This window comes from Hakea prostrata, chromosome 7 (genome assembly GCF_041222555.1).
Source record: "Hakea prostrata isolate BN-2017 chromosome 7, UWA_Hpros_2, whole genome shotgun sequence".
Taxonomy (NCBI): domain Eukaryota; kingdom Viridiplantae; phylum Streptophyta; class Magnoliopsida; order Proteales; family Proteaceae; genus Hakea; species Hakea prostrata.
The window spans coordinates 39,749,266-39,762,511 of record NC_142606.1 but is presented as its reverse complement, the minus strand read 5'-3'; the positions used below and the strand labels follow the sequence as shown (position 1 = coordinate 39,762,511).

At 36.9% G+C, this 13,246-nt stretch overlaps 1 protein-coding gene across 1 annotated transcript in view; it reads left to right on the top strand.

The window, feature by feature from the left end:
• Window positions 1-301: 301 nt before the first annotated feature.
• HEXO3 (beta-hexosaminidase 3) overlaps window positions 302-13,246 on the top strand; it is a 52,593-nt gene continuing 39,648 nt past the window's right edge. The window contains exons 1-2 of the mRNA XM_089161276.1: window positions 302-1,455; window positions 3,328-3,402. Coding sequence (XP_089017402.1) covers window positions 1,138-1,455; window positions 3,328-3,402 — 393 coding nt within the window. The 5' untranslated portion in view covers window positions 302-1,137. The remainder of the gene's footprint in view (window positions 1,456-3,327; window positions 3,403-13,246) is intronic.

Here is a 13,246-nt window from a genome sequence, read left to right as displayed (position 1 = left end):
AAGAAGAGAAATTGTTATTCCATAAATAATAAATAAAAAAAAAAGACTAAAAAAAAATTTGTAGTATAGGACCACATATAAAGGATTTATTTTTATTTATTAAAAATTCGCAAAATGCAATCTATAAATGGATGTGTGAGATCCATTGGTGCGGTGGTTCAGTGACTTCAGTCATTGGAGAGGAAACTGTACCGATCTTTGCATATTTATTCCCAATCCAATAAAAAGTCACGTGTAGTTGGCGGGAAGATTATCTACTCGCCGACAACGGTCGCGTGTAGCGCGCAAAGTGACAAACGAAAAAGGAAAAAAAAAATTGAAAGATCGTAAAAAGCTACCAAAAAGAACTCAGTGGGAGCTGCAATCCATTTGCAGATTCATTTCCTTTTCAGTTTTACAAAGTTTTCAGATCATCTGCACTACTCTACAACTTCTTTTTGCTTCTTCTCTTTCCTTTTTTTCAAGATTTTGCAGGATTTAGGATTATCAGATTCAATGCACTGTACTAGCTACGGTTCAAACTCTGTCACTTTTCGTGGGTCATTAAATTTCAGAGGCATTTATTTCTTTTAGAACGGTTTCTGAATGGAGAAAGATATATTACAGCGACAGGGCTAACTGGAGTTAGTTTACAAGAATCAGAACCAGTTACCATGGTTATGGCAGAAAGGAGATGAGTTGGATAGAGGATCTTTAACAATGGGCATTCATTTCTTCAGCAAAAAGGCTGCAGAGAAGAACCCTATTCTTAATTTTCATCCTATAGATAGAGAGAACTTCAATTAGAGATTTTCCAAATGCTTTTCCTTTGTTTTGACGCCAAATTTTAGTTGCTTGCTCTTTGTTCTTTTTCTTATTGTTGATTGCAAGGGGCTGTTTCAGATATGAATTCTTAAACTTCCCCATTAATAATCTTTTCCATTTTTTGCCTTCAACGCTAAAGCTGGCATTGTAATGTACCTTCCTTTTTCTGGTGCATTTACTTCTTCGGATTCTCCATATTACATATATAGAAACCAGAAGAACTTACCGTTAGATAAACGCAATATCTTGAGGTCCTGTATCTAGGAGCTTCTGCCAAAGCCTCTAAGTTGGACTTCCAAGTTAAATTTTGATAGGGTTTGCTGTAAAACGATAATGGCAGCCAGATTCTTCTTTCTGGGTTTTTTCTTTGTATGTCTTGCTGTAGTTTGCAATTCTATTGAGGAATTGAATCTATGGCCAGTGCCAAAATCAGTGACCCATGGGAACCAAATTCTTTATATGAGCAAGGATTTCGGACTAAGATTTGAAGGAAGTAAATATACTGATGCTTCTGGTATACTGAAAGATGGATTTTCAAGATTTCTTGATATTGTTGTAGCAGCTCATGTTCTTGAAAATAATACATTGCACTTGGACCCATCTGCACTGCTTCAAGGAATCAGCATGGTTATTTCTTCATCTGATGATGAGGTATTATTAGACAAGATGCAGGTCCATGCTTAAATTACATATTTGATTTTTCTAATTGGTGGATCATTGATTCATTTGTCATTTTTTGTTTCAGTTTGTTGTTTTTGCTTTAAAGAAGTTGATGTTCATTTAGGAAAGGATATGAAATCTTCACAATATTTTAGGAACAAATTTTCCATTGACGTTCTGTTTATAATATGAAAAGCTGGTGTCAGATCCTTCTAACTGAAGATGGTTTAGATTCTGAAATTCACCAGAAGACTCAAGTGCATTTTTGTTGAAAGTGAATAAGGTATCTGGAAAAAGAGAGTGCTTTAATTTCAGTGGTGAGTGGAAACATTAGTTTTATTCAGATCAGATTCATCATACATAGTTCTCTATATGTAGGCAGTCTCTGGTCTCATGAACTGTAAGGAACATTATTTAACAAAATCTTATTGGTCTGCATTTGAGATTTTATTTAACAAAATTTTATTGTTGTGTGTTTGAAATTTTTTGTTAATGAATATGGATTTTGATGTTCAGCTAAGAAATTTGCTTTTGTTTTACTGGAACTTTTCTGCTCTTTGGTCTCTAAAATATAATTTAGTACCTAGTTTATAAATTGTAAAATTAATGAATTCGTGTCAAATATTTCAACTGAGATGAAGTTTTCATTAAGTACATTTGGAATATCAGCATGAGCCATTTGTAGTACTTATCAAGGATCTTTATTTTATAATGGTGGATGATAATTATGAACTGTGAGGGTGGTTTGATCCTAGACGTTCACAATATACCTCTTCCTAGAAACTTCTCTTTTTCTTCTTTTGGACGGAGGTGGGTTGGCGAAGAGAGGGTAAGGGAGGCAGAGCTAATTGTAACACAAAGCAGTGTAAAAATAACCAGTAAATAAAAGGGAAGAAGCAAAGAGAAGAGAATATCAATTTGGTAGAGAGAAAAGAGTTAGCCACCCTAAACAGACTAGACTAGCATAGGTCCAGTTAGACACATCAGCCGTCATTAGTGGCAACAGAGAGAAACATCCATTGGTTTGTTTTTGAGGGATTAACTCTTCCATATACTGCCCAAGTATTGTGTTATCTGGTTATTATGATTCTGGTCAATTGAAGGTGTGTTGATCCTTTCAGCCTACCTTCTCCATCATTGCTGGTTTACTGGTTGTTATTGCCTTGATATTGTGACACCCTTTAACCAGCAGCACTCTCTGGTCCTAAATTGTGTCCATTCATACCCCAAAATAGCTTGGTTTCCAGACTGTCACATTTAAATTGTTGTTCACTTTATACTTGAATAACTTCTTCAACAGAAATTATTTTATTTGGAAATTGCTTAAAGAATCTATGAGATGCTTCCATCTCCCTTTATTTTTTTAGGAAATTTGCGGTTTGTTTAGTTGAACTTATGTTTTTAGCCATATTTTACAGCAGAAATGGCTCTTAGGGAAACATAAATTTTCTTTTGGGATGAATAAACGTAATATATTTTTTTGGTAGAAGAGAATCATGCAGTTAAAATGGTTTGAAACTGAATTACATTCCATATGGACAAGAAAAAAATAAGAAAATAAATGGTTGATATTCGTCTACAGGATTTATAAAAAAATTTCATTTTTGGATAATAATAATGAATGGAGTTTTGTGAAAAACCGGAGATGGTTTGAATATTGAAATTTTAAAGCACATTCTCTCTCATGAAAATTGAGCAGACATGTTGTGTAATTCCATTGGTACTTCCCTTAAGTTCACAAATTACAAGCCTTTATTAGCTTCTATCTTAGCAAATGCACTTTATTGGGTTTTAAGTGACTTCCTGTGTTTGTACTTGTCAGTATAAATTGCCATAATCTGCATGTTGATTTTTGTTTTGCAGTTACAGTTTGGGGTTGATGAATCATACAAGTTGTCAATTGCTGGAACTGGGAGTGTGAAATATGTGCATCTTGAGGTGGGTGTGAACAATATTTTATTACACTTTCTGACCAAATAGAGGTATAATAATACTACTTGATGCAAAGTATCTTCATGGTAAGCCCTTTATTTTCTGTAGTTCTTCTGAAATACTATTCCAAAACCATTCATTGAGTTTTCTGGTGTTCAAATGCTAGAAAATGGAAAGAAACTGTTTGGAAATTTTTGAATATCTATATAAATGGAAGATCCATGGAGTGAACTATGAATTTTGAAGGGACTGGTTTTGGTAGAAGTATGTTGTTATTTATATATCCCTTTATCAGTTCTCATAATAGTACCACTTTTGAATCTCATTAAGGTTTATTTCTATCCATTTGTGCATACACACAAAGTTGATTATATATACCTCTATGTCCATCCTTCCATCATAAGTTGGCTCTACCAAAAGTGCAGGGTCTTGCATGTGATGAGTGGAAGTAGTTCTTACACTGCATATATTGATCACCTATTGGGATAGCAATCACATGACTGATTCTTCTTAATAAAATGTTCTAAGAGAGAGCTGAAACTCTCTCTTTGGATGTTCCATAACTAGTGGTCCAATAGTTAGTTATCTTTTAGTTATCTTGGTGGACACTTGCTGTTGATAGATCAGGTCAGAGTTCTTAAAATTCTTTAAACAAAGACCCAATTGGAACCACAAGCCCGATGCAACCTGGAACCAGAATTACTAGAAAGACAAGAAAGAGAATGTGATTCCAGCTTAGAGAAAAATTGCAGTTATGGAAGAAAGGAGCACCCAAAGAGTCTGTGAACATCAGAGTGAATCAAAGCAAAGAAGACTAAGGAATCACAGAAACCAGCCACTCAGGATCACACTTCAAGAAAGATTGTAGGTTCAAGAAGAAAAATTCTGAAATGGTGCACCTAGCTGAAGACAATGTCTTCTAACTATGATCACATAAGCAAATTTGTTGAAAAGCCGAAGGATTGGGTATTGGATACTAATCCTACAAGACACGTTTGTGGTCGTGTCAAGATGTTTTCCAACTATATGGGTACAGATGATGAAAAAATATATTTGAGAAATTCCTGAAGTGCCTTATCATGGGAAAATGGTAAGGTGACTTTGAAACTCACTTTGAGGAAGACAATGTCTTTATTGACATTCTCCGTTTGTCAGATATTAGGTGGAATTTAGTTTCAGTCCCTTTGCTTAATGAAGTAGGAATGAAATTGGTTTTTTTTAAAAGTGATTAGGCAGCTATCACGAAAACAATGTATTTGTGGGAAAAGGATATCATAGTTGGGGGGTTATTTGTACTTAGAGTTGCAAATGTTGTAATTGAGCAAACTAGTACTTCTTCCACTTATGATGTTGTCTCCACTAATTATTTTGATTTGTGGCATGGTAGGTTGGGCTATGGTAGTATGAAATGTATCACCAAACTATGAAAGTAAGGCATGATCAGTAAGAAGGTGAAATCCTTTATGGATAGATGTAAAACTTGTGTAGAGGTAACGAAAATGTCTCACAAGAGTACGGATAAAAAGCACAATCTTCTCGGAAGTAATCCATAGTAACGTAAGTGATTATAAGTCATATGAGTCTAAGGGAAAAACAATTATGTTGTAGTGTTCACAGATGACCACTCTAGATATACCATGATATATTTACTCAAATCAAAGGATGAGGCCACAAAGACATTTATATCTTACAAAATGGAAGTTGAAATCAACTTAGCGAGAAGGTTAAAAGACTTAGAACCGGTAGAGGGATGTTGCATCCGTACTTGCAAGTGCACGAGATCACCTAAGTAATAGAGAGTAAGAGGGATATTGTTCCCACGAGGATAAAAAAGAGTCAAATTATTTACCAACTTAAAAAACACTTATAATTATATAGTGATAAAAGCTGAGAATTAACTACTGATTAAATTAATAGAATCACAAAGGAAAATACTAAGCAAATCAATTAATGAAAAATAGTAGAGTTTCGATTTCACCAAACATGATATAGATTATTGATCTATTCCCCCCCTCTTATATAACCAATTTAATCTCTACTTTTGTTGACGAGATTCCCTAATTTAGATTACCTCATTTGTTATGCTTGAGGATTCCTAACATATTAAACCTCCTACCAATTATGATTAGAGGTTCAATTTAAAATATCGCATTAAACACAAGAACTCATAGATAACTCGAACAAACCATCTAAAATGTTACACTTTAGATGTAATTTGTCATTCTTCAATCCTAGGTCTAGCATGCTTTTCTTATTGTTACATGATCGAAAAACACCACAAGATTCATGAATATTGGCCAGACATTCAGACATTATGAACAAAATTGAAGAAAACAAGAGGGAGAACTGTATTATATGAAAGGGGAATAAAATCAATAATTATCTCATGTAAGGATCCATCTAGCCCTAGCAATAAAAGTTTAAAACATCATGAAATAAGCATCCTCTGCAATTCTCTAAGGCCCAAAAGCGTTCTCTATTGCTGGAGTATTCTCCCCTTTTATAGAGTGATTTCTTAGATTACATGGGATATGAATTCTGACATAGTTTGAAACAAACTCTGAGTTCCTAATTTGACTCAACCAAGAAATTTGTTTGTTTAGGTGGCGTAGAAATCGCATTGATTTCAATAGCTCAAATGCATAATCCCACCGTTGGTTTTAAAGATCAAGAAGTCGTGAGCTCCCCTCAAAAAATCAGCTTGATTGGACGTCAGATGACCATCCGATGAAGGACTTGATTGAAACTGGATAGAGCACACCCAAAAATGAGATTCTTCCTTTTTCCTTCTCTGAATAGGATTCCCCCCCCCCCTTTCCCTTTTTTGATCAATCTTCAAACTCCACTAATTGCTCCAAGCAAATCCTTGTTGTTGAAGGAGTCAAACGTTGTTCTAATATACCACTTGATATGTGGGGGGAAGCTATATTAATGCCTTAATGGCATGTTATCTATTAAATATATTTCCACATAACAAGATTGGTATGTTTCCATTTGAGAAATGGTTTGGAAAAAACCAAATTTAGTACATTTATGAGTTTGGGCTCTTTTGGCTAAGGTATTTACTAGATTCCATGAAAAGGAAATTAGGTGAAAAACCATATGATTTTGTGTTTTAGGGGTATGCCATTCATGGCAATTAAATCCGTGGATGTTGTTATTGGGACAAATAGTATCATCAAATCAAGGACATTGAGTTCTTTGAAAAGATATTCCTTTGAATTTGCCTTACCTACGAGCAAGGAGAGTCAATTGAGTAATGGGGAAATGGAGTCAAATGAAAGGACTATTAATTAAGAATTGGGTAATAATGATGTATTTTAACCAAGAATGAGCAAGTGACTCCAAAAGTGATTAGTCACTTAATCGTTCTAAGGCTAGTCTAGTAACCAAGGAGCTCAGGAAAAAGTCCAACATTGATTATTTTGACACAGTTTCTCTGATATCTAGAATTGCCTCGATAAGAGTTATTTTAACAATGACGTCAATGTATAACTTGGCCATCCATTAGATGGATATAAAAACCATGGTTCAAGATCTCGTCTCGAGCGAGATCTCGGTTGAGATATGATCTTTTTTTTTGCCAACTCGATGGCCCATCTCAGTGGGTTTTAAGGTCCAGGTTGGGCTCAAACTTGGTAGGTTGCCTAATTTAGGCCTTTTGAACACATTGGTGGCCTTGTATTTATGAGAAAACAATCCTAATTATGAGTTCTAAGTCTACTCTAAGTGTGAGACCGAAATGCTGTAGGATTGGGGAATGCAAGGTTATACAACATGTAATATAGAACCTCTGAGGCATATAAATGAAAAGCAAGTGTATCAAATACATCAAATAACTTAAATGTCATCAAAATTCCATCCATATGAGTATCACAATCTTGACTCTTGAGATAGAATAATAAAATTATACAACCATTAGAAGTTCAATATAAGTCATAACTCATAAGTTGACAAGCATAGAATGATTGATCTTCCTTTGGTGTTGTAGATGTGCTAAGAATAATCACAAGTGAAAAACCAGCTGAAATCCACAAAAAATGGGGCAAAAATTGAGAGTTCTAGCGAGATACAACGAGATTTGGGGAAAGATTGAAGAGATATGGTGAGATATGGAGAGATCTTGAGCAAGATGTGGGAATCTTGCCCATGATCTCGTCTTGCCCTTCATCTCATCTCGCCTTCTTAAAAAAGCAAGATAGCTTGTGAGATCTAAACCCGTGATAAAAACTGCCATTCAAATTAGGAATTTAGAAGAGGAAATATAGATAAAGCAACCAGAAGGTTGCATTGTTGGGTGATGCTTTTACAGCTTCATATAAGCATATGAAATAAGAATAGTGCAATACTAAAATGTGAAGGCCCTAATTTGAATTGAAGATCATGATGTTGATGTATAACCTAGTGAACCAACAATTGAGATCAGGTTAAGTCACACCTTTGGTGCAGCCTTAAGGTAATTAACGCCTTCTACTACCAAGGGTTGTCCACTCTACCACCTATACTAGAAAATGAAGTAGTTATCGTGTTACCTCTAAGGAGCCAAAAGCTTCAACCACAACACCTCTAAACTTACACAAGCTAAAAGAAATTAGAAGAAAAAAGTGAAACTTTGTTTGCAAGAAGTGAGTAAAGATAAGTATGTATTCTTGTGCTTCTGCAAGGAATGGCATTGGGATTAAATAGAACCAAGACCAAGCATTCCATCCCTTGACTTCCTCAAGGAAAAAGTTTGACTAAAGGCTAATTTAATAGGAGAATTAACATTATGGTAGTGAATTGGGAATTAATCCCAATCAATCACCTTGACTCACCATCCCATTAATGGAGATTTAACCCGATGGCAATGTATTAGGAGTCAAATCCATTCAATTGTGTTGACCCACCCCTCCACTCATGGTAATGGCCACGAATGGCCATGTGAAGGCTCATAGGAATTTAGATTTAACAATGTTAAACCATGGCTTAAATTGAAGTTGATCTTATAAATTCCATTCAATAACTTAGCCAACTTTATAACCCATAATCAAGGCCATTTTAGGGTCCTTGTCCTGAATTAGGCCGAAACTCATGGTAAATCTTAAACATATGTTTAATCCACACCCAAAGAACTACTCTAAAATATGCTATTTGAAAAAAAAAATAAAAATCAAATTTGGGGGTAAATTTCACCTTACTTGAAGAACTCCTTCAAATGACCTTGATTGATCTTGTTTTCTTGATTTAATGTGCTAAACCTTGCTTAAGAGTGTTGCAGGTGAAGATCCAATGAGAATTAGGCAAAGAAATTGGGAAAAATGAATGTTGGAAGCTCATTGGTGAGATAAGAGGCGAGAGGCGCAAGACAGAGTCGTAACGAGACTGGATCTCACCTTGACTCAATCGGCTTTTGTTAATCAAAAACTCAGTTGAACCAAGATACCAGGTAGTATCGAGATCTCACTCGAGTTCTATACATTTTTTGGTATTGCGTAGGATCTTGACTCGCCAGGCCAAAAAATCAAGATCTTTAAGTGCCTGAGTTCTAGCTCGGTGATGTGCATTGCTTGGAAATGTGCAATCCATATCCCCAAGCCAAGTACACCCTCACCTTCTTTCCGACTCAATCACAACTTCTTGGTCGAGGTCCCCCCTCCTTTGTCTTCTATGGTTCCGTCATCTAGTCCGATGTGCCCACCCGTATCACCCACAGGTTATGCGGGCTTGATCTCTTGGGTTCCTTCCTACGCATTGATGTTGGGTTAGAGATCTGGGTGGAATATTACACTAATAATGCCTTTTTATATTTCTTAACTCTCCAACCCTACCCCTACCTCTTGTTATATAACTGTTCGCCTCCCTAATGGCCTCACATTAATTGTCATCACTGAGGTTCAAATTTTCTTGGTCCTGATTTTTATCCTACAGTATGTTCTCTATGTTCCATTTTTTCAATATAATTTGAGTCCCATGAGTAAACTAAAGACCTCTTTGAACAATGGTGTTATTCTTTTCTTTTCATGTTCCACATGTCAATGCAGAAGCTGATTGCGTGGGAACAATGTGTAATGGACTATATCATCTACCTTCTTCTTCTCTAACTTCTGTACTTTAAGAAATGGCTTCTCCTGCAGTTCATGGTTATCTGCTTCACTTTGGCACATGCTCCTTGGGCATCCCTCGCTTAGCTGTTTTTCCGTCTATCTTCTTTTATTTCTGATGCTACGATGCATCTTGTAGCCCCTTCCTATTGTGATTTTTACCATTTAGCTATGAAACATGTCTGGCCTTTCCTCTTCAAACTGTTTATTGCACCAAACCGCTCACATTTCATTGTGTATCTGGGGGTTATCATACTGCTTCTCATTCTGGTGCCCATTAATTTTTGACATTAGTAGTAGACCACTATGTTTTAAGTGTTTGGACGTACTTAGTGTGCCATAAGTTTGTTTTAGTATTGCATTTAATTCAACCACTTTATTCCATTGCTCTTACTAAGTTTGCTACTCGCATCCAATGGATATGCACTGATAATGTAATAGAATTTGCTCCTAAACTCCTGCAGAAACTTTTTTCAACGAAGCTTGCATTACCCACCCTCCTTAGGATACCCCCCCCCCACAACAAAAAAAAAAAAAAAAAAGAAGAAGAAATGGCATGGCCAAACATAAACATAACCATCTTCCTGAAGTCGGTCATTTCTTCTGTTTTCCAGCCAATTTGTCAATTCAGTTTTAGGGCTAATGTATCTTAATAGATGCATATCTTATCACCTGCCTTCCCACTCTTCTTCCTGATGACAAGACCCTTTTGAACTCCTTTTTGGCAAGCCACCCAATTAACAGCTTATCATATTTGGTTCTCTTCGTTATGCTCACAATTGTGCTCCTGGTTGTACCAAATTTGAACATCCTGATATTCATTGTGTTTTTGTTGGTCTACTCTTATGATCAGAAGGGCTATAGGTCATTTGAGCTTTAGTCCTAATATTCATGTATGCAGATGTTGCCTTCCATGAATGGATCTCCAAAGGGTTGATGCTACTGCCCAGGGAGTAGAGGATGGGTAAATGCCCTCATGAAATGAGAGATCCTAGAGTAAAAAATGGAGTGAGGTTAGGTCATACAAGCAATTAGGAATTACGGAAATGCAACAAATTGAAGGGGATCAAACCTAGTACGATTAGAAGCATGGTTGTGTGTGTAACAAATATCAGAAAATTGGACCATGCCAATAGCTGGATCAATTGGATGATTCCTAGCTTGTTTAGAACATAGAGAATAGTGGATGAATGACAATGGTGCTGCTGATCCGTCAGTAGAGATAGCTGCCATCCTTTGGGATATCTCTAAGCTTAAGCAATTTTTTTATTCTATCGTTTTTAAATTTGTTCTTAGGAATGCCAAAAGAGTGGCTGACTCCTTATCTCGGTTTGCCCTTTCGATTGAGCTTCTGAAAGCCTGGTCATCGTCCAACTCTTGGCTTCTGAATCTTTGTAATTCAGATGTCAATGTTTGTAATAGCTCAATTTCTCAATGAATTTACCTTTTACCCCCCCCCCCCCAAAAAAAAAAAAAAAAAAAAAGGAAAAAAAAGGGTCTAGAGTGATGGAATATGGAGTGAAGAATGAAGACCTGCTGCTGCTGTAACAATAGAACCCAAACAAAAGTTCAATCTGGAGTAGCCAGTAGTATCCTTTCTTCAAATTAGTTAGTACTGTATGAAATTATAACGAATAAAGATGAGCTGTAATAATAGATCCCAAACAAAAGTCCCTTCTGAATTTCAATTTACAGCAAGGTTCAGACCTGCAAATTACCAAACCCTAGACCCTTCGCCCTGCCCTAACCTTATAGACCTTATTCTCAACCCTATAATCACCCTATTCAGACCTAGATCTACAACCGCAGGTTTCTGAAACCTTAATTTACTGCTGGTCCACTTGAATAAGATCCTGAAGGCTGGCCCTCAGTTTGAGGGTTGCACCAAGTGGTATTAGAGCTACGGATGAATCAGAAGTAGCCAACACCATGGATGCAGCCACAGACACTTACAGAGAAGAATTCAAGTACCCCAAAGATGAAAGAGTAATGTGACCAAAACTTTCCCATGAATGTTGTGACCAAAGTACTGGTGGCCAAACAGAAGAAGAAACCGGAGGAGGAATTGCATCTTATATACTAGACTCAAATCAGTTGATCATACAGCCAAGTTAATCGTTGATAGTATAGTAGTTTGAGTGTAGTGTTTGAGGATTTGTATAAAGGTCTATCTTAAAATTAAGAAGCATCCCCAACCCTATAGATTGTCTCTCCTGAACAGTTACAGGTTGGAAGTGTCACAAAGATGTCTTGTGCCCATCAGCTTCAGTTCCTACTTTTAGGAGTTCTAGTGTGATCTATAGTTCCTATGAGGTTGTCTGGCATTATACTAGGGAGACCATGGTTATATGATAATGATGTTGCCTTCATGGGTTGGGAGAATACTTGTAAATTTATCCATAAAGGTCAGAAAATTGTCCTCCTATCCCTGAACCTACCAGAGGAGATTATGAAGTGACAGGCCTTCAGAACAAATCAGCAGGTTTCCAGCCCTAGGTAGCAGCTTCTGGTGCATCCACCAAAGGAATCTGAATGACCCAGTCAAGAAGTTCAACCTAAAGTCAAGTCCATGAAGTTTAAGGAAGAGTTGATGCCTGAAGTTCTATTCAAGGAAATTTTGTAGGTAGAACTGTAGAAGACAGCACCACAAGTACCTATACAAGCAATGCTGAAACAGTGGAAAACAAAGAGTGGATGCCCAAAGAGCTTGAAGTAACACCCTAGGGGCTGCCCGAAGAAGTATTGCCCCTACCTGAAGTTCATCATGCCCTTCACGTAGAAGAAAAGGAAGTTGTTGCCAGAAACTCTTGAAGTCACACCGTAAGAGTTAACTGATCCAACCTCAATTCCGTGTGACACTAAGCCTACCCTTGGTCTCGAAGAATTTGTTGGAGGAATCACATGAGACAAGATCAAAGAAAGCAAGGCTAACACAGTGAAAGAGAAGGAAGCAATTAAGAGCACTCCCCTAGAAGCATTGGAAGGTCAAGATGCTGTTCTTGAAAAAATAGTGTATTGAGAGGAAGAAAAACAAGGCTGGAGATGGTAATATAGAAGTTCATGAGGGCATGGCAAGAGAACAGTTCGGGCAGAAGTGGTGGAAAAAGAAGACCCCAGGGGCATGACTATTGACCTTGAGTCTGAGCATGTCAAGTACATCATGTCCCCTAGTTGTTTGAAAAGAAGGTCCCTAGACTTTGAAAAATTCTTCCTACTTTGTCAGAGTTTTCCTAGGACTGGTACAAGCTGCAGTACACATGTTTTCTCCAGTCTCGATAACACTACAAAATTCAAGGTTGATTTTTTCTGAAGAAGGGGAGAGCTGATGTAACTGAGGAGGCCCCTGCCCTTTTTTCGTGCAGCCCTACTGGAAAGATGAACTTGAGTGGGGGGAAATCGGTCATTTTGCCTGTATTTAGTGGTCCTACTGGGTCCTATTGGATGCAGAGTACTCTTAGAAGTCCATCTACTCTTGTTTTGAATTTGAGTTAGTCTTTGGTTAGTTATGGAAGAGTCCCAGTCAGGCTAGGAGTCCTAATGACAGAGGGATCTCCTTACTTGCACTCCACTTCCTGCAAATAGTCTAGATCTACTCTTGTTTTGTAATTTGAGTCATCCTAGAATGAATTATGTGAGAGTCCTTAGTAGAGTGGGAGTCCCAAGTCAAGTAGAAGTCCCTCTCTATTTGGATTTCTAAGCTGGATTCCTTCTTAATTTTAATTTACAGCTTCTACTTGTTTAGGAGTTTTTAGACACAGTTTCCTTTCTAG